Raw genomic sequence first — 20830 nt, forward strand, 5'->3', positions numbered from 1 at the left:
AGCTCCAGGCAGTGGTTTCCTTAGCTATTTCTGTCATAAGTTTTTTTTCCCTCTCCCCTTTAAATCCAAGCTAATATCATTTGGTGGGATAAGCTATCAAAACCAGCTGAGTCGCCAAACAGATCCAGGAAAAAGAAATACACAGGCAAGAGCCGTAGGTGTTTGAGATCCATATGTCTCTGCTTATGAGGGAGGCAGACGTCAGGCAATGTAAAGTAAATGACACCCGACGCTTCCTGCCTTAGCCTTTCTCTCCAAAAACATGATTCTCTGCCCCAAATGTAAGTGGTCAGCAGGAAATGTAAACAAGCAGGCTACTATATAAGTCATATGAAAGACCCCAGCTGCGAATTTTGATACCTTCTCAATTCAAAAGGGTTTTACATCTGGACCTCGTTTCCAATCGTTCTTCTCCAAAGCCACTTTTTCTTTTTCCACAAGAAGACTGACGGCTGATTTCTCGCATTGTGACTATTTTGGTGAAGCTGATGGAAATCTCTGTGTTGCAGTAACTTTGCGTGGTGGCTGTAATCTATGAAAAGTGCGTAGGCCATGGAGAACCCCAAGGGATTTCCATCCCTTTGCCAGTTGACTCAAGAATCTGTGGTGCCCCTAAATGGAACATCACCATTAAGGAATATTCTTGGTTTTCTACCTGACAACCAAACCATGAACATTTTCTGCAGGCCGTATCATAGTTTTCTCTGTGATATAAGAGAGATACACAGTGAAACTCTATGAGCAAAACCCAAATAAACAGTAAGCAACTAAGGAATGAAGGAGAAACAGGAGAAACAGTACTCTAAATACAAGTAGACCTTGACTTACAAACATTTGTTGAGTGACTGAAGTTACAATGGCACTGAAAAAAGTAATTTAGGACTGATTTTCACCCTTATGACTCTTGCAGGATCCACATGCCCGTGTGATTAGAATTCTGGCACTTGGCAACTGATTCATATTTATGATGGTTGCAGTGTCCCGGAGTTATGTGATCGTCTTCTGCGACCTTCTGACAAGCAAAGTCAATGGAGAAGCCAGAATTACTTAACAACTGTGTTACTAACTTAACAACTGCAGTGATTCACTTAACAACTGTGGCAAGAAAGGTCACAAAATGGGGCAAAATTCATTTAACAACTGTCTCACTTAGCAACAGAAAATCCTTTGTTAAATACCACCACCACTAACGTAAGATTTTACCTTTGACTGAATCTTTACTTTTCGGTGAATAGAAAGAATCTAGATTGGATTTAGGGAATTACCAACACATCATATATGCTAGATGTTAATCGAGCCTTCCTACCATTTTCTAGCAAATTCAATTAAAATAAGACAAGTGAATAAGAAGCAATGCATGGACACTAATCAAGGAGAGAACCAACATAGAACTAAGGATACATTTCCTGACAGTTGAATCAATCAGTGGAATGACTTGTCTCGAGCAGTGGGTCAGATTTTTAAGAAGAGATTGGACAAACATCTGTCTGAAATGGTATATGGTTTCCTGCTATTTCCTGTTAGTCCAGGGGTTGGACTAGAAAACCTCCAAGGTCTCTTCCAACCCTGTTGTGCTGTTATTCTATTATTTTGTTAAATAGTTTGAAATCTAAAGCCTCTAACTTTGAGATGGATTCTGGGTATATTAGTTGGATCCGGCAGACACAACTGATTTTAATGAAGTCTAAATGTAAAAAAAAAAAAAAAATCTGGACCCAAGTACATTATTTCCACAATCCAGTATATAAGAAACAAAGAAACGAGAGAAATTGCAAATGGAACTCACCTCCACCACAAGCCTCAGAACATTCAGTGAAGCCTTCATATTCCCAATCATAAAGTTCATCAAAATCTTGTGAGCCCCTAAAGAGCAGATCAGTCTCTTCACCAGTTTCTCCATTGCATGGACCACCGTAGCAAGCTCGTTCGGACACTGGTTTAGGTCCTTCACATTCATCAATGGGCAAATCTGCCACAGACTGAGAGAAGGATAGCAGCACCTGGCACTTCACCAGTCGCATCTGGACGCCCACTCCACAGGTCACACTGCAGGCAGACCAGTCCTCAGGAATAAACCTGTGGTGGTGAAACCATTGTGAGAAGAGAAAGACAGAACATAAGAGCAATCTAAAGGCTGCACAGACACACTCAGATCATTCATTGCCCCTCTCAAGTGATGCAACTAAAGAAGTCGTCTATGGAGATTCTCAGTCATCCAGATCATGGTTGTCCCAAAGGTGCTTTTTCAAGAGGCAACTGGACTTTCTGGTTTTTCTTTGAAGACATTTTGCTTTTCATCCAAGAAGCTTCTTCAGCTGAAGAAGAAACTTCTTGGACGAGAAGCGAAACATCTTCAGAGAAAAACCAGAAAGTCCAGTTGCGTCTTGAAAAAGCACCTTTGGGACAACTACAGAAGTGCCTGTCCATGGATTCAGGATCCATAGTTCATATTAACCATAGAGCACAATCTTTATTCTAAAGTCTGCTCCTGAAGAGGTTTTAGGGCCACCTATATTTTTACATTTGAGCATAGAAAGATGCCTTAAGGATAAGCTGCCCACACCAAATGAGTCCAGCTGGGATGCGTTAATACCATTTTCTATAGCTAAATGCTCTTGAATGGAGATAAAGTTCACATTTTAAAATGCTTGTGTGATAAGCAGAATTTTGAATTTTGGAATGTTTATCTGATTATATAACTTACAGTATTTACCTCATCTATAAATGTCACCAAGACGGAATACAACATAAATAACAAAGCACATAGCGACGATACAATAAATTAAAAAACTGAAATATTAAACAAGTGTAAAACAGAATTGAAAGTTCTATTGCTAACACGATTTTAAAGGTTTAGTTTTAACTTTTAAATTCTCTAGAACAGACTGTAGAAGATGTTTAAAATTATGAGCAAATAATGACAAGGAGAATGGAGAAGTCAAAAGTAAAAGAGTATATATATATTTTTTTTTTTTATTGCAAAAGTTTTACAATTACATTTTCACCCCTTTTTTCACCCCCCCACCACCCTCCCCAAACTTCCCATCCTCCCTAACCCTCCCTAACCCTCCCCCCCCAGACTTCCCTATTACATACTCATAACTAATAACACTAATAAATAAACCTGAACCCATCCCTCCCCCTATATAATTTTTCCTCTTTGTCTCTTTACGTTAAAATATTTCTAATACATTATTTTCAAATAAAAGCTATTTGATACTTTCTAGTTTGGTATTTGTTCTGAACATATTCTATCCACCTTTTCCATTCCCATTCATAAGTCTCTTGTGAACAATCTTTTAAATACGCTGAGATCTTCGCCATCTCTGCAAAACTGGCCATCTTCAAAGTCCATTCCTCGATAGTAGGCAAAGCTTCATTCTTCCAGTATTTACCTATCAACAATCTTGCTGCTGTTATCATATACAATATTAGTTTTATTTCACCCCGTGTAAAACCCTTAACTATACCCAATAAAAACAATTGTGGAGAAAATTGAATTTTTTTCTTCAAAACATTCTGCATGACCCACCAAATTTTTATCCAAAAAGCCTTAACTTTCCTACAGGTCCACCATACATGATAATACGTAGCATCCAAACATTCGCATCTCCAACATTTTGGCTGAACATTAGGGTACATACATGACAACTTTTTAGGATCTAAATGCCATCTATAAAACATTTTATAAAAATTTTCTCTCAGGTTTTGCGACTGTGTAAATTTAACATTCTGAACCCAAATTTTTTCCCAAGTTTCCAGCATCACTGGTTCTTCAAAATTCTGTGCCCACTTAATCATACAATCTTTAACTAATTCCGTTTCTGAATCTCTTTCTAACAAAACATTATAAAGCCTTTTAATATGCATTGGACCTTTCTCTCTTATATGTCTAACCAATTCTTCCTCATGCAACATAATACCAGTTTTTTGGTCCTCTTTCCATCTCATTTGTAATTGATTATATTGTAACCAGGTTAAATTAATCCCTTCGTCCAACAGTGTCTGCAATGTCTTCAGCTGCCATCTGCCCGCATCTGTAAAAAGAACCTCTTTATATAAAAACCCCCCGAGTGACATTATATTTGTATTCCACAAGGTATGACCAAGATCCAGCCATAGCGGTATTTTATAATCCCATTTGAGTCGGTGCTTCTTCCAAACTTTCATCAAGGAGTCTCTAAGTATATGACTTTTAAATACTTTATCCACTTTATTTTCATAGAATAAGTAAGCATGCCATCCAAATTCAAGATCAAAACTTTCTGCATTCAATATTCCAGCCTTTTTATTTCCAAACCAGTCACTTGTTAAAGTTAAAGCTGCTGCATCATAATATAACTGTAGGTTTGGGAGTTTAAGGCCTCCTCTTTCTGGAACATCTTGCATAATTTTCAATTTCACTCTCGGCTTTTTCTCGTTCCAGACAAACTTATTCACACCAGACTGCCAGACTTTCAGTTGTTTGTCACTTTTAAGCACCGGAATCATTTGGAACAAAAACAGAAATCTTGGCAAAATATTCATCTTAACTGCTGCTATTCTTCCAAGTAAAGACAGTTGCAGCTTTTTCCAAGTCTCCATGTCTTTCTGAACCTCTCGCCACAACACCTCATAATTATTTTGAAACAATTTCATATTTGATTCTGCAACCTGAATTCCAAGATATTTTACCTTAGGTACAATTTCAAAACCTGCCCTCCTTTCAAGCTCGTGTTTACGATCTTGTGTCATATTCTTAACTATCATTTTAGTCTTTTTTGAGTTCAGTTTAAAACCTGAAACTCTACCATAGTCTTGTATAATGTCGTTCATCAGGATTATTGATTCCATTGGTTGTGATAGGGTAACAACCAGATCATCTGCAAATGCCTTTATTCTATAATCCTCTTGCCTTATCACTATACCTTTCAAAATTTTTGAGTCCCGTATTGTATTTAGCAAGACTTCCAATGTTAATATAAATAAAAGTGGGGACAACGGACATCCCTGTCTTGTTCCTTTTTCAATTTTAAACTCTGTCGTCAAACTTCCATTAATAATAATCTGTGCTTTTTGCTCTTGATAAATTGCTGAGATCGACTGTATAAATTGGTCCCCAAAGCCCAACTTTTTTAAAGTCTTTAGTAGAAAGTTCCAATCCACTCTATCAAAGGCTTTCTCCGCATCCAAAAAAACCAGCACTGCAGAAATCTGTTTATTCTTATCAAGATATTCCAATAAGTCTATTACTTGCCTTACATTATCCTTCATATATCTGCCCTCAATAAATCCCGCTTGGTCCTCATGAATTACTTTTTGGATTACTGGCATCAACCTGTTGGCTAATACCTTCGCATAAATTTTATAGTCTGTGTTCAAAAGAGATATTGGTCTGTAGTTCTCTGGTTTTTTAGGACCAACTTGTTCCTTTGGTATCAGAGATATATAAGCAGTTGTCCAAGATGGGGGTATTTTACCCCCTTGTTGAATATTGCAAAATAAGTCTCTAAGTTGTTCCACCATTTCAGCTTGTAAAGTTTTGTAATACACTGCAGTCAAACCATCCGTGCCAGGAGCTTTGGCTGTTTTTAACTGCTTAATTGCTGCTATTATCTCCTCCTCTGTTATAGGATAATTCATTCTTTCCTTTTGTTGATCAGTAATTTTTGTAACTCTCTTATCCTTTAAATATTTTTCTATAAGTCCATTCTGCACCTCTTCTTTGGCATATAATTTAGTATAATAATCCACAAAAGCTTCTTTAATTAATTTTTGTTGAAAAATTTCTTTCCCTCCAATGTTAATACTATCAATAGTCCGTATACTTTGTTTTTTCCTCAGTGTATAAGCCAACCATCTGCCCGGTTTATTGGCATTGCAAAATGTATTATGCTTCGCGTATTGTAAACTTGTTGCAACTTGTTCCGCCATAAGCATTTGAAATTGGTCTTTCAAAAGTTTTATAGCACTTCGTATTTTTTCATCTGCTGGGTTTTTAATAAGTAATTGTTCCTTATTCTTTATTTCCATTTCCAACTCAGATCTTTTCTTTTGTCGGAACAGTCTATGTTTAGAATTCATGTAGATAAGTACCCCTCTCATATAAGCTTTACTAGCGTCCCAAACAATTTCAATTGGGGTACCTTTATTCAAATTTATCTCAAAAAATTCTTTCAAATGCTTTTTAAGTTCTATTGTATTTTTTTCATATCTAAACAAATTCTCATTTAATCTCCAAGAACGTCTCTCAACCTTATCCATCTCAATTTCTATCCATACAGGGCTATGGTCAGTCAAAGTTCTTGGAAAAATCTTTGTTCTTTTTGTCTTAATAAGTAGATCATTTGACAACAGGATAAAATCAATCCTAGAAAAGGATCTATGTCTATCGGAAAAGAAAGTGTAATCCAATTCATTTGGATTATGTATTCTCCAAACATCTTTTAGTTCCATATCTTCTTTCAAATCAAAAAAAGTCTGCGGTAGTCTAATTCTAGACTTTGCCAAGCTCTTTTTGTCTAATTTAGAATCAATTACTCCATTCCAATCTCCCATAAATAAGATAGATCTATAGAACCATTGCACTATTTTAGTATGTAACATCTTGTAAAAACAATCCTGTTGTTGGTTGGGAGCATAAATTCCAATCAAAAGAATTTGACCATTTGCTGTAAGCAATTCAATTGCTACAAACCTACCATCTTGATCTACTTCTATAACTTTTGCTGTTAATTTTTTATTTACATAAATAACCACACCATTCTTTTTCTGCGAAGTTGAAGATATATAATGTACTCCTAATTTTGAATTTATCAGATATTTCTGATCTTGAGTTGTAATATGCGTTTCTTGTAAACATATTATATCATTATTAAATTGTTTCAAATATGTAAATAGTTTCTTCCTTTTCTGTGCTGAATTCAACCCATTAACATTCCAAGATAAACACTTAAGGGTCATCGGCCTGTTTCTGGAGCGCAGAGCAAAATATTTGAAGTTCATCCAAGAGCTTCGATCTTGCTCCTCCCATAGCTCCACTCTCTTGTGGGGTACTCTTTGCTGCCTTCTTGTCTTGTCTTTCCTGTTGTTGTTGTTGCTTTTGTTTAAGTAATTTGGATTGAGCTCTAGTTATACGTTGATCTTTAACTTCAGTCAACTGAATCAAATCCAAAATTGGAGAAGAATCCAGCAAGGGCTCACTCAGAAAACCTCCTTCTGCACCTTGCACATTTTCTAATTCCTGCTTAGGCTGTTCTTCCAATTGCCTCTCTTCACTCTCCTTAATCTCCAAAACTGTAGATGTACGTGGAGATGGTGTTCTTTCCTTAAGAATAGTACTATAAAAATGTTGTGCCTTCTCCACAGTATTCAATCGATATCCTTCTCCCTTATATCTAAAAATTATCCCAGCTGGCGCGTCCCACCGGAAGGGTATCTGTAAGTCTTTCAATTCCTTAACAAGAAAACCAAATTCTTTTCTAGCTTTCAGCATTTTAGGAGGTAATTCTTTAAAAATTACAAGTCGTGAGCCCCCCACTTGTACAGAGGTGTGAAAAGATTTTTGGAGGATTTCATTTCTAATTTCTCTCTCAGTAAAATATATGACCACATCTCTAGGCAGTTGTCTTTGTCTGGCCACCCAAGAGTTCACTCTGTAGATTTTATCTATTTTGTGAAATACCAGATCAGGGTTAACTTGTAAGATCTTAGCCAAGGCTTCAGAGCAAACTTGTCTCAAGTCCTGTCTCTCCTCCTCTCGAATTCCCCGAAGCCGTATGGCAAATTCCATCGCCCGGAATTGTATCATGACAATCTCATCTTCAATTCTCTGCATTTTATTATCAGCTTCTTCAATTTTATAGTCATTATCTTTCATCCTAACATTAACTTCCAATTTGAGTTCTTCAACTTTAAAATCAACTTTCCCAATAAAATTTGCCAGGCCAGACGCCACTTCTGATATTTTTTTGGTCACCATATTTTGATTCTGCTTCACCATATCTTTAACTTCATTAATTTCCTGCAGAAATTCCTCATGTGATTTTTGAAGTTTATGATCTATTTCCTGTTGAGATTCTTGAAATTTTTCATCCAAAGTTTTAGAAATAAAGTCTTTTAAATCTCCCACATCAATTTCTTTTTTCTGAGTTTGTAACTGTTGAGCAGGGGGAAGTTGCGTTTGATGTTTATGTGTGGGGGATCCCCCCCCTGATGCCTTCCCTTCCTGCTTCTTTGAAGCCATTGTGCCACGTAAGCTAATTTTTCTAAAGAGGGAAGTTCTTTTTCCTTTCCCTCTTCCACAAAAGCTTCTAAAAAAGTCCCCCAGATTTAATCAAGTGAAGCTGAAGTAAAACAAAGTCAAATTTTAGAAAAAGAAATTTTTTCTTTAGATAGAGCAACTTTGTAGCAGCTTTATAACTTTGTAACAAAGCAGGAAGGCTTCACAAATCCACTTTCATTAGCTCGTTAACTCAAATGCTGGGTGCCATTTTTTTTCAAATCACTTTCACTCACTCACTTTCTCTTTTAAATTAGAAAGTCAACAAAGCACTGATACTTGCAGCTTTCAAGTTTCTGGATTCAAGTTGATATTTCCGTTGTTTGTTAAAATTAGTTCCTTTCGCTTTAAGAGTTTGCTGCTGCCGGCTTGTTCTGCTAATTAGCAGAAACGTCCCACGCCGCCCGGAGTTTCAGCAGGTTGGAAGGGAGCCCCGCCTGTTTCCTCCCCAGAAACAGTTCCCTGGGGGGTTACAGGGGCTCAACCTGTACCCTGCTATCTCTTCTCCTTCAATCTTCAAGATTTTGGAGTTTTCGAGCCGCTCCTCGATCGCGGGGCGGCTCTACAGGCGGCGGGGCTGGCGGTCTTTAAAGAAACACCGCCGTCGCCGAGGCTCGCAAACCGGAAGTTTATATTTTGATGAAAATTTGTTTGTTTCCTTACTTGTTTCAGTGGACAAGAGATAACAACCATGGGCAATTAGTTTATTTATTTATTTATTTAGTTAGTTAGTTTGTAACATCATCTCTGAATAAAAAGCAGCAGAAAGCACAAGAAAAATATACACTTAAATATAAAAAATAATGTAAACAGTAACATGATTTTAGTAGTGATTGAAGTTCCTGTTTTCTTAATTTCTCAAATGCATTTTCTTATATTCCAGATAAATAATAACAACTAGTTACAATTCAAGATGGCAGGTTTAAGTGTATGATTGAAAGCAGGGGTGAAATCTACTTACCTTCCTTACTGGTTTGGAAGTGCGCCCACGTGTCACTTGCGCGTGCAGACCCTCTGTGCATGCACAAAACCTTCTGCGCACGCGCAGAGGGTAAAAAACACACCTGGGTGGGTGGGCGGAGCCTCGGGCCCCATTACTACCGGTTGTCCGAACCACCTGCCACAATCGCTACCAGATCGCCCGAACTGGGAGCATTTCACCGCTGATTGAAAGTCACTTCTTTTTGTGAACATCACATCTGCGATATCTGTCTCACCACTATGAGGATCTAGGACAGTGTTTGTGAACCTTTTCGGCACCGAGTGCCAAAACAGGACCGCAGATGGGGAGGGGAGCGCCAGAGACTGGAAGAACAGCTCCCCTGCACACACGCGCAGGAGTGCTAGAAACTGGAAGAGCAATTTCCTGGGGTGCATGCATGCTCCGGGAAGCTGAGCTTGTGGTTTCTTGCAGGTGCCAGTTACCTGGTCTTCTGATTTCTGGCACACATGAACGCACGAAGACCAGCTGGCTGGTGTGTATGTGTCCGCCGGAAACAGGAAGCTCAGCTTCCTGGCACACACATGCGCGCCAGGGAGCTGCTCTTCCGGTTTCTGGCATGACCGCATGCGCAAAGACCAGCTGGCCAGCGCATGTGCAGCAACGGGTGACTGCTGGTGTGCCCAGAAAGATGGCTCTGCTTGCCACTTCCGGCACGCGAGCCATAGGTTCCCCATCACTGATCTAGGACTTCTACATTTATAGACTGTACATCTACTCCTCTTAAGAAAAGTAGGTAGTTTGTGAGAATGAGCATTTAATCTGTAAAAAAAAAGCGTGCTTACATCTAGTCTTGATTTAGAGGACAGTATTCAAAAACATCTAACCAATGTAAAATTTCCTAGGACCCAGTCAGGTAAGGTTTTAGGAGTTGCACTGCTTTTATGAGTTTAGAACTGTGCAATAAAATAGTTTACATATAAACTAAAAATGGCTAGTAATCATTTTCCTTTCCAGTGATATGTTTGACGACTATTTAGGGTATAAATTTTTGAAAATTAATGCAGTGAAAAATTAAATATTTCATGACAGCACACTAGGAAGGATGCAGTTTAGATTAAATTGTTCCCTACTGTGCAGTTAAGTTACTGAAGAAAATTTTTTGTTGGCACTAATTTTCCACTTCCTAGCTGCACAATGAGGAACTCTCACCATCAGAATTATATTCTTTTAGCATGTTCCTAAGCAGGTTTGTTCAAACAGGTTATTCAAAAAGTTAGCTTGATATTTTTTTTACAGCCAGGATGAAGGAAAGAGGCTACCCTAACATCAGAAAGGGAAACTAAAATTTCTGGTTTCTAACTGACTGTGACGTGTTGGATAAGCATACAGTATTCCTGGAGATATGACAAGACAATGTTTCCCTTCCTACAAAGGGATGGGACTCCAGCTGGCATCTGTTGCCGCCAGATGTTGCTTGTCTGCAGCTCCCATCATGGGAGACTGAGATTGGGGCTGGTCAGAATCAGAGACCAACATCTAAAGCACCCAAGGTCCCTTGGTCCTTCAGTAACAGAATGTCTGCATTTATTTTCAGCATGCAGAACTAACTTGTTCTGCTGAAATAAGGGAAGGATTCAAATAATCCTTTTCCAATGTAAGCAATATGGTCTCTATTTGACATATGTTGACAGTGCTAAATTCCCATTGCATGTCGAAGGGTAATTAGTTGGCTAAATACAGAATTAGAAAAACAGTTTAATAATGGAGAACAAGTGGCAAGAACTCATAAACCAGACTGCCAAATGAAAATAAATATAGATTCAATTGTCTATCCGGAACTTCTGTTATAAATGAAATATAGGAAATATACAAAAGAAAGAATAACTTGAACTTAATATTTATATCCTTACTTATAAAAATATGCATGCATAATTATTCTCCCGAGGAGTACTTTGGCCCACTTTCATAACAACTCAGGATTTTATGCCTGCCATGCCAGCTTTTTGGTGTCAGAGTTACTTTTGATGACATGAAAATATTTCTCTTGTTTCAAAGATGCCATGAATCTATTTTTCAAAGGAACTGTAACTTCTTATTACTGCAGCATACATTTCTTAAAGCTAAAGAAAGTTCACATTTGCACTTGTTTAATTCTAGTAGGTATATACCAGCAGGAGAACTAGGTATGGATGTTTCAGGATTCCTGGTGCCCTTTGTAGGAGGAAATTAACCATTTTATGTGAGTGGCATGTTCAGGTAGTCCTTGATTTATGACCACAATTGAGCCCAAAATTTCAATTGCTAAGTGAAACATTTGTTAAGTGAATTTGCCCCATTTTACAACCTTTCTTGTCACAGTTATTAAGTGAATGACTGTAGTTGTTAAATTAGTAATACGGTTGTTAAGTGAACCTGGCTTCCCCATTGACTTTGCTTGTCAGAAGGTCGCAAAAGGGGGTCACGTGACCCCAGGACACTTTGACTGTCATAAATATGAACCAGTTGCCAAGCATCTGAATTTCGATCACCCGACCATGGGGATACGCCAACGGTCATAAGTGTGAAAAACAGTCATAAATCACTTTTTTCAGTGCCTTTGTAACTTTGAATGGTCACTAAACAAACTGTTGAAAATCGAGGACTACCTGTACTTCAGGGGCCTACGGTAGTTTATCTTTCAGTCTGCAGCAATGAAGGCAGAATAATAAATGATACTTTTATAGTCAGTGGCAATGCACGGGTTAGCCAGGATTATGATGTGGGATTCTGTTTTTAATGGTTGTTGAATAGAATAGAATTTTTTATTGGCCAAGTGTGATTGGACACACAAGGAATTTGTCTTGGTGCATACTCTCTCAGTGTACATAAAAGAAAAGACACATTCGTCAAGAATCATAAGGAACAACACTTAATGATAGTCATAGGGAAACAGTCAATATAAATCTTAAGGCTACCAGCAACAAGGTTACAGTCATACAGTCATAAGTGGGAGGATATGGATGATAGGAACAATGAGAAGATTAATAGTAATAGTAATGCAGACTTAGTAACTGGTTTGACAGTGTTGAGGGAATTATTTGTTTAGCAGTTGCCTCTCTTTAGTTTGCTCCAATCCTGTGAATAAAATTGCTCATATTGATAGATGAATGAGGAGTCATTTATGCCCATCGCTTTATAGTCTGTCTTAAAATTTAAGCATAGCATTATTTTAATGTGAGGTCCTTGATGATGTTTCCTAGTTTGGTAATGAAACGTCTGTAAAAAACCCCACCAAGGTCAGCGAGCACCAAGGATCCCACAGTTCAACTCTGAGTTACAAGTATTATCTTCTAGCATTATTTTACTATGGTGTCTTGCCAAAATGGAGAAGATGCTTCATCCTTTGTCATCTCAAACTACTCCAGATAAGAAAGAACAAAGGCTGGATGCCCTTATGCACTTTACTGAAAGGGCGATGTCTCCTTCTCTAGGTTCTCAGATTGAGCTATATTGATCCCTGAGGTAATGCTATCTCAAAATGAAGAAATAACAAGTTTTGAATAGCAAGGAAGATCTTCTATTGGAAGATCTTTATTTGGCCTGGGCTAAATAAATAATACCTTAAATCAGTTGAATTATAAAGCTTGCTTTAGAGACTTTCAAGGAATGATTTAAAAAGTTGGACATTAAGGTTCTTTTGTGTCGAAGTTGTCAGAAATGAAAAGGTTCTTTAATGTAAATTATTTGGTTCTCCCAGCAATAGCTTTGCTTTGCTTTCAAACCATTGCATGTATTAATAGAACTTCAGAAAGATATGTAATAATTAAACATATAAATGTTATGTTTTATATTCCTAATATGTGAAATGTTATCGTTTTATAAAGAGCTTGGGCTCTCACAAGCTTGGGACTCAGCAAAGATGATAATCTTACATAATGGAATGGTTGTTTACTGAAAATAAGAGATGAGTTCAGGAGAGGTGTGTGTTATTCGTTTTTAAAAATCTTCTAAAATTATGAAGCAGTATATTTCTAATATAGACCTATGGGGTCTATATTTAAAGATCTCACCTCCACTCCATTGTATGTTCCTCTCTTATCTTAGCTATTTTTCTGCTCATTTAAATGTTATATTTATTGTTCTACTGTTTTAATCTTTATAATATTGTTTCATCAAATTGTAAGCCACCCAGAGTTGCATGACAGTGAGACGAGTGGCATGTAAATTTAATAAATAAATGAATGGTACGTTTAATAACTGAGTGAATTCTATTTTGATAATAAATGCATTACTATGTGGATCTTTCCTCCTTCTTTCTTTAACCGTCCACATTTAATTATGTTTATTTAATCACTATCAATGTTTATGGATTCTTTTCCCATTGGATAACCACTACTGTCTTTTTTCTGCTGTTATAGTTGTTTGTATTCCACTTTTGAAAAATAATTTAAAAAACAGTCAAGATGGCAGGTACAAGAATGAAGTACTGCTCCATTTTGCAGGCATCACAGGCATTAAAAAGAGGGATAGCTTTGACTGCACTGGTATGGCCGCCATCTTGATTTTCTGACTCTCCCTCAGACATTCGAACAAAGGGGCACTAACAAGAGCGCCATGGTCTATCCTCTGTCTCTAGGAAAAGCCAGATATAGTCTGTATCTGCGCCAGAAAAGAAAATATGCTGGGAAGGTAATTTAAGCTGCCATGGAATATAATTTCAAATTTAGAGGATTTTCCTTAATATGCATGGTACCAGCCTGACACGACTTTTGTGAAACTGAAGTCAGTGAACATGCAGGTCATGCAAGTGACTACACATCTCCAAAAGCATGATCCATTTAGCACAAGTCATGATGCTGTAGAAAAGATTTTAAAAATGAAATGGTGTATACATGTATATTTGACAGCTGGTTAAAAAAAAGCAGGGTTCTTTTTGCTAAATATAAAAAAAATTCTCAATGGCAAAACTCCGTGTGACTATGGTGATATTATAGCAGGTACTACAATTATGTCCCAGTTGCAATGTATGGCTGTGGAAGTTGGACCTCTAGGTTGACTACTGTAACACCCTCTACATGGGGCTGCCCTTGGGATGCATCCGGAGGCTCCAGCTAGTCCAGAATGCGGCCGCGTGGGTAATTATGGGGGCCTCTTGATACTCCCGTGTAACACCTCTCCTGCGCAAGCTGCACTGGCTGCGGTGGCGTTCCGGATTCGTTTCAAGGTGCTGGTGCTTACCTATAAAGCCCTTCATGGCTTAGGCCCAGGGTACTTGCAGGACCATCTCCAGCTGCTCTCCCACCGTCCCGTGCGCTCTCAGAGTGGGCCTCCTCAGGGTGCCTTCAGCCAAACAATGTCGGCTGACTGCCCCCAGGAGGAGAGCGTTCTCTGTGGGAGCCCTGACCATCCGGAATGATTTGCCCACTGAGCTCAGGACAGCCCCCGACCTCCTTTGCTTCCATCGTGAGTTGAAGACGTGGCTCTTTCGTCAACTTAACTGATCCGTTATGGGTGTACATTGTTATAATTTTAAATTGTTTTAATTGGGTTGTTGATTTTAATTTTATTGTGATTTGTATTGGATATTGTTTTTGTAAGCCGCCCTGAGTCCCTCGGGAGAATGGCGGCATATAAATCGCAATAATAAAATAAATAAAATAAATAAATAAGAAAGGCTGAGCGCCAAAGAATTGAGGCCTTTGAATTATGGTGCTGGAGAAGACTCCTATGAGTCCCTTGGACTGCAAGGCACTCGCGATCAAACTAGTCAATCCTAGAGAAGATCAACCCTGACTGCTCTTTAGAAGGCCAGATCCTTAAGATGAAACTCAAATACTTTGGCCACCTAATGAGAAGGAAGGAGTCACTGGAGAAGAGCCTAATGCTGGGAAAGATTGAGGGCAAAAGAAGAAAGGGATGAAAGTGAATGAGATGGCTGGATGGAGTCACTGAAGCAGTAGGTGTGAACTTAAATGGACTCCAGGGGATAGTAGAGGACAGGAAGGCCTGGAGGAACATTGTCCATGGGGTCGCGATGGGTTGGACACGACTTCGCAACTAACAACATCAACAATTACTGTATGTACTTGTATCACAGGATCTGATGCAAGTATATCAGTTGTGGCATTTGCATGATGACATCATTACATATGTATTGTCAATTCCCCCCTTTTCCTGATCCCATGGATGCTCGTGGCAAAACCTGCTTTGAAGATGGAAGAGATGGCATCAGGGAGTGAGGATCTTCTTCAGTGGCAATTTACAGAGATTGGGCAACTATTTTAAATTTTAAATCTATTTTAGATGATAAAGTGGTTTTGATAGAATTTGGGATAAGGTAACCTCCAAGTTCCTAAGTAAATTAAAAAAAAACAACAACTGATATTATGGATTCTTAATTTCCATCACATTTATTTGTCTATCACCTTTAGTATTTTTATAAATAACTCAAGGCGGCAAACATACCTACTCCTCCTCCGTCCTTCTATTTTCTCCACTACAACAAGCCTATAAGGTGAATTGGGCTGAGAGGAGAGAATGGGCCAAGATCATCTAGCCAGCTTTCATGTCTAAGATAGGATTAGAATTCACGATTTCCTGGTTTCCAGGCTAGCACCTTAACCAGTACACCAACTAAACCTCACATATTTTATGTGATAAAAATTAGGTGAAATATCACACATTTTCTTCCATTTCCAAATGAAGTCTCCCTCACATTTTGTATCACCCCATGTATACCATACAGGAAATCTTCAATTTACGACCATTCATTTAATGATGGTTTGAGATTACAACGGCTTACTACAATGACTTATGACCTACCCTCAAGGTTACATCAACCCTGCACTCACAAGTCTGTGATTTGGGCACTTGGCAAGCAGCTTGTATGTATAACAGTTCAAGCACCCTGTGGACATGTGGTCGTGATGGGCAAACTTCCTAGGTGGCTTCCAACAAGCAAAGTCAATGTGGAAGCTGGCAGGAAAGGTTGCAAATCAAGTTCATCTGATGTCTTGCTTAATGATCTGGGTGATTTGCTTACCGGTCACAGCAAACAAGTCTAAAATCAGCTGTGCCATTTAGCAACAAATTTTCTGATCCCAATTGTGGTTGTAAGTTGAGGACTAACTGTATTTCCTCTAATAGTTTTTTTTTTCTCTCTCTGACATATTCACACACCACTTATGCAGTGAGTTTGTATATAACCTTTCTCGATGCTGTGCACTTCTTTGAAGTCAATTCAAGAGCAGAATAAGGATATGTTTATGAACAATAGAAGATTCTTTTACCAAAATAATTGTTTATGGAAACTAGAAGGGAAATATTCTTTTAATTTTAGAGAGCCTAGTGACACACTTCAACAACGGATGAGGAGGGGAAAAAGTTTTCCAATATTCAGAGGAAAGAAAATCTGAAATTGTTTCCTAGTGTAGTAATGGAAGACACCAGCCTCATTGGTTTTAAAACTGCCCCAGACAGATTTATGAGTTGTATTATCGGATGCTTTCAACTCTGATGGCTCAGTTGTGACCTGTAATAGTCAGGAAAAAACTTTCTTCCTGCAACTTCTCTCTTCCTCACTTTCTGAAGAATCTCAGAGTTGTCCAAAGTAGGGATGAGATTCTGAACAACAGGAACTCTCACACAAGTTGACTTTTGCCAGACTAATGGAAATTTCTCCTGGAAAGGCTTAACCGATTGACTCCCTTTGGTCTACCTCTCCATATTATTGTAACCATATGGAGACAAAGTTATAGGGATTAGATTCATCATGATTCACAACACTGTATGTGTGTGACATGTGTGTATGCGTGTGCAAGTAATGATATTTCAACAAAGCATTATTATAAAATGAGCAAATAAAGAAATGCTTTTCTAGTCATGGCAAAGTCACTGTGTCACAGCAGAGAAATGAAATACTCTGTTATTTATGGTATATCAAGTTATGTAGAAAAAAATTATACAGTTTTTTTTATAAGTATCTTTGGACATAACTTGTTTTGGCATGAGTGGAAATCTATCAATGGTGCAGTAAAAGATCAAGCACACATGAAAGATTTAGCAAGGGATGTGTGCATAAACACAGAGCAGCCTAATATACAAAGATATATTCCAGATCTAAAATGTCATTGGTTTGCAAAGTGAAATGTAGTGTTCTGATTATCTGAAAGATCTTCCTCTAGAAGAAAATGAAAAGTGAATCAAATCCATATGTACATATGAGTTGAAAGCAGGGGTGAAATGCTCCTGGTTCGGACCGGCTCGGGCAAGAAGGTAGCGATGACAGCGGGCAGTTCGGAGAACCGGTAGCAAAAATTCCTGCCCCCGCCTCCCATGCCCAGCTGAGCCACACAATCATCAGAGGCTTTTTTCCTTTTAAATGCCTCTGACGATCCAAGCTCTGACGATCCCAGCTGAGTTGCCTGCCAATCAGGCAACTGAGCTTGGATCATCAGAGCCATTTAAAAGAAAAAAAGTTTTTTTCTTTTAAATGGCTCTGACGATTCAAGCTCTGACGATCCCAGCTGAGTTGCCTGATCGGCAGAGCGTTTTTTAAAAACCCTCTGACGATCAGGCAACTCAGCTGGGATTGTCAGAGCCTTTTGAAAGCATTTTTTTACATGGTTTTACATGTAAAAAATGGTTTTAAAAGTAAAGAAAAAAAATTGGCCACGCCCACCCAGTCACATTACCACCCCCACCAAACCACGCCCACAGAACCGGTACTAACAAATTTTAGATTTCACCACTGGTTGAAAGGTAGAAACCGATCTTCAAAAATACATTCAATAGTCACTCCTATCTGTTCGCAATCTTGTGCTTCTGATTTTTTCTGAGTTGCTACTTAAAGAATTGAAACCAATTTGCTACCTTCGTGATTTATCAAAAATACCATGAAAAGAAAACCTTCAAAAAGTTATTACATTTTTTTTTCAGGAAAAATGTATTTTTTCCGTAGTTTTTTTTCCTTTGAAATCAAATCTAGTTGTCCTATTTCACCTAGCATATCAATAGATATTTACTTTCCTGAACTCTATCCTAGACTTTTTTTTCCACTTGTCCTTTTGAGTCAGTAGACTTTGGGTTGTTCTTTTCTTGGCCTAGAGAGATGGAAACATTCTCTTCATGTTTACATAATGATTCTGTCTGACCTGAGAATCACTGATTCCCATTTGGCTAAATTAAGCCTTTGAACCCACAGTTTCCCAAATTTTCTTAGATTTGCTATGGTGCCGTTTTGCTATATTAAGCATTGAGACTTTCAGCTGAATACTGGAAATAAAAGAATGATGGCTACCTGATGAATAACTATATGAGTTCAGAGAAAGCCACAATGCAATTCTTGAAATTTTTTAAAAACTGTATGCTTGAAGATGAAATTCCTCATGCCTAGATGTAACATCTAAATTAACTATTAGTAGGCCACAAAGGGAGACATTTTTTGTGGTATCAAGTTGAGTTACGTAAATGATCTTAATCTAACATGAAATTTAAAGCATATGGGCACATGGGAAATTTGTACTGTACTGAGGGGTCCTTGGTACTCTCTGAGCTTGGTTGTTTCCATCATCAGTGTTATTTAGTTTGGGTAACAAAATGTCTGCAAGTAAACAACCAAGCTCAGAGAGTACCAAGGACCCCTCATTTCAACCCTGAGCTACAAATATTCTTCTTTATTTGCACTATACTATTCAAGCAACTAAATCAAAACAAGACATCAACATTTAGGAGAAGTACATTAGTTATAAATGAAAAAAGCTGCTACAAGAGTAAAGACCCCTAAAGATGACGCTTCCATGAATCAACTATCCAGGCACAAAACTATACCATATTGATTGTGATTTAATTCTTCATAGACAGTATACATCAGTAAATGCAATACAAATTGGATAGTACAGTATTTTGAAATCTATAAAAAATATCTTAGCTCCAGGCAGATTTTAGTCTATTTCACATTGTAATTCTTACATCAATGTACATGTCAATGAATGGTCAATGAATACTTGTCAATGAATACTTCAGCTTCAACCACAACAATACACGAGCACACAATAGATACAAACTTATGGTAAAGTGTGCCAAACTTCATTGCAGAAAATACAACTTCAGTAACAGAGTTGTTAATGCCCGGAATGCAATACCTGACGCTTTGGTTTCTTCCCCAAACTCCCCAAACTTTAACCTTAGACTGTCTACTGTCGACCTCACCCAATTCCTAAGAGGTCTTTAAGGGGCGTGCATAAGCGCAACCAGTGTGCCTACTGTCCCTGTCCTAATGTTCCCTTTTATTTGTATCTATTTCATGTATTCATAATTGTTGTGGCCCATCAGCAGCCTGTGCAGTTAGTAGCTGATTCCGACAGCGAGGAGACTGGTATGGTGCTGCGCCAGCAGCCTGTGCAGTTGGCACTCGAGTCGGACAATGAGGAGGCTGGAGAAGATGTGGTGCCAGAGGCGGGAAATCAGCCAGGGCCTTCAGAACCTCCAGAAGCTCCCATAAGTGAAGAGGAAGAAGAGGAGGAGCCTCTTCTTGATGCATGAGTGCACAGAGCTGCAAAAAGGCAAGAGTGGCTCCTCAGGAGGAGATCTCCTCGAGAATAAGGCTTGAGGCTAATTGGCCACTCCCTTAGCCTATTTAAGGAAGGATGACGACTGATGCAATTTGCAGGAAACAACTTTGTTCAAATTCCTTCGTGACTTCATTCCAGAAAACGTTTGATTTGGCTCTTGTTTGTCTCTTATCATTTTTCCTGCAAATTGTTTCTGGGCATTCTGCCAACCACAGTAAGATTATGGTTATCTGAAATACTGTGCCTCAGACATGAGTTATTATTCTTTGAATTCTTGTCAGCTGTTAATGAAGTTAAATTAACAGCCCTTGTTCAGAAAAGACTGTTTTATTGTACTTGTGTTCGAACAACTACTAAGAAAGCTCATTAGTAGTCTTTAATTAGTAAATTAAGGTTTGTACGGACTTTGTGTGTGCTGCGTTCTTTGGGGTCCGTAGCTGGGGCAGAACAATAATCATGTTTATACTTATGTCTGTTATCTAATACATGCTTGACAAAATAAATACATACATACATACATACATACATACATACATACATACATACATACATTAAATAAATAAATAAATAAATAAATAAATAAATAAATAAATAAATAAATAAATAAATAAATAAAAATTGCAATGTGCTGCTTGGATCCTCAAGTGTAATGATTCTAGCAGATAATGTTTTAAAACTTACGTTGGTTCTTCAGAAACTGCCGTTCCCTCTTCCAACTCCTGAGCTTGCTTATACCATGGCAATTTAGCTTCAATAGGAAGTTTTTCTAGAAAAACAATCATAGGGAAATAGGAAACATGCAAAAATAATGTACTTTAAAAAACTTAATCCTCTTTTGTAACTTATCTAAAGAGGAATTACCTTGCTTTTATTCCATATTTGCTAAGTATCTGCCAATCCAATCATTAGTGCACCTAGACAATGCTTGCATAGTATAAAGCTCCCTGAAATGTTATTTCACGCAATCAGACTAAATTTAATAAGATGAGATATGAATGAGCCTTCTGGCTATGCATATTGCCCTTTGCTCTGCTCCTATAAGAGAAAGAGGAAAGCGAGTACTTCTTCAATTAACTG

The 20830-nt window shown here is 38.0% G+C and overlaps 1 protein-coding gene across 1 annotated transcript in view; it reads right to left on the reverse strand.

Annotated features, from left to right (window-relative positions):
* ADAMTSL1 (ADAMTS like 1) overlaps positions 1 to 20830 on the reverse strand; it is a 508728-nt gene that overhangs the window by 91872 nt on the left and 396026 nt on the right. Inside the window, exons 14-15 of the mRNA XM_070938587.1 lie at positions 20435 to 20519; positions 1787 to 2076 (exon numbers count right to left, since the gene is read on the reverse strand). Of these exons, the coding sequence (XP_070794688.1) occupies positions 1787 to 2076; positions 20435 to 20519 (375 nt within the window). The remainder of the gene's footprint in view (positions 1 to 1786; positions 2077 to 20434; positions 20520 to 20830) is intronic.

This window comes from Pituophis catenifer, unplaced genomic scaffold (assembly GCF_029215685.1).
Source record: "Pituophis catenifer annectens isolate HBS135680 unplaced genomic scaffold, rPitCat1.0.hap2 SCAF_2, whole genome shotgun sequence".
NCBI lineage: Eukaryota > Metazoa > Chordata > Lepidosauria > Squamata > Colubridae > Pituophis > Pituophis catenifer.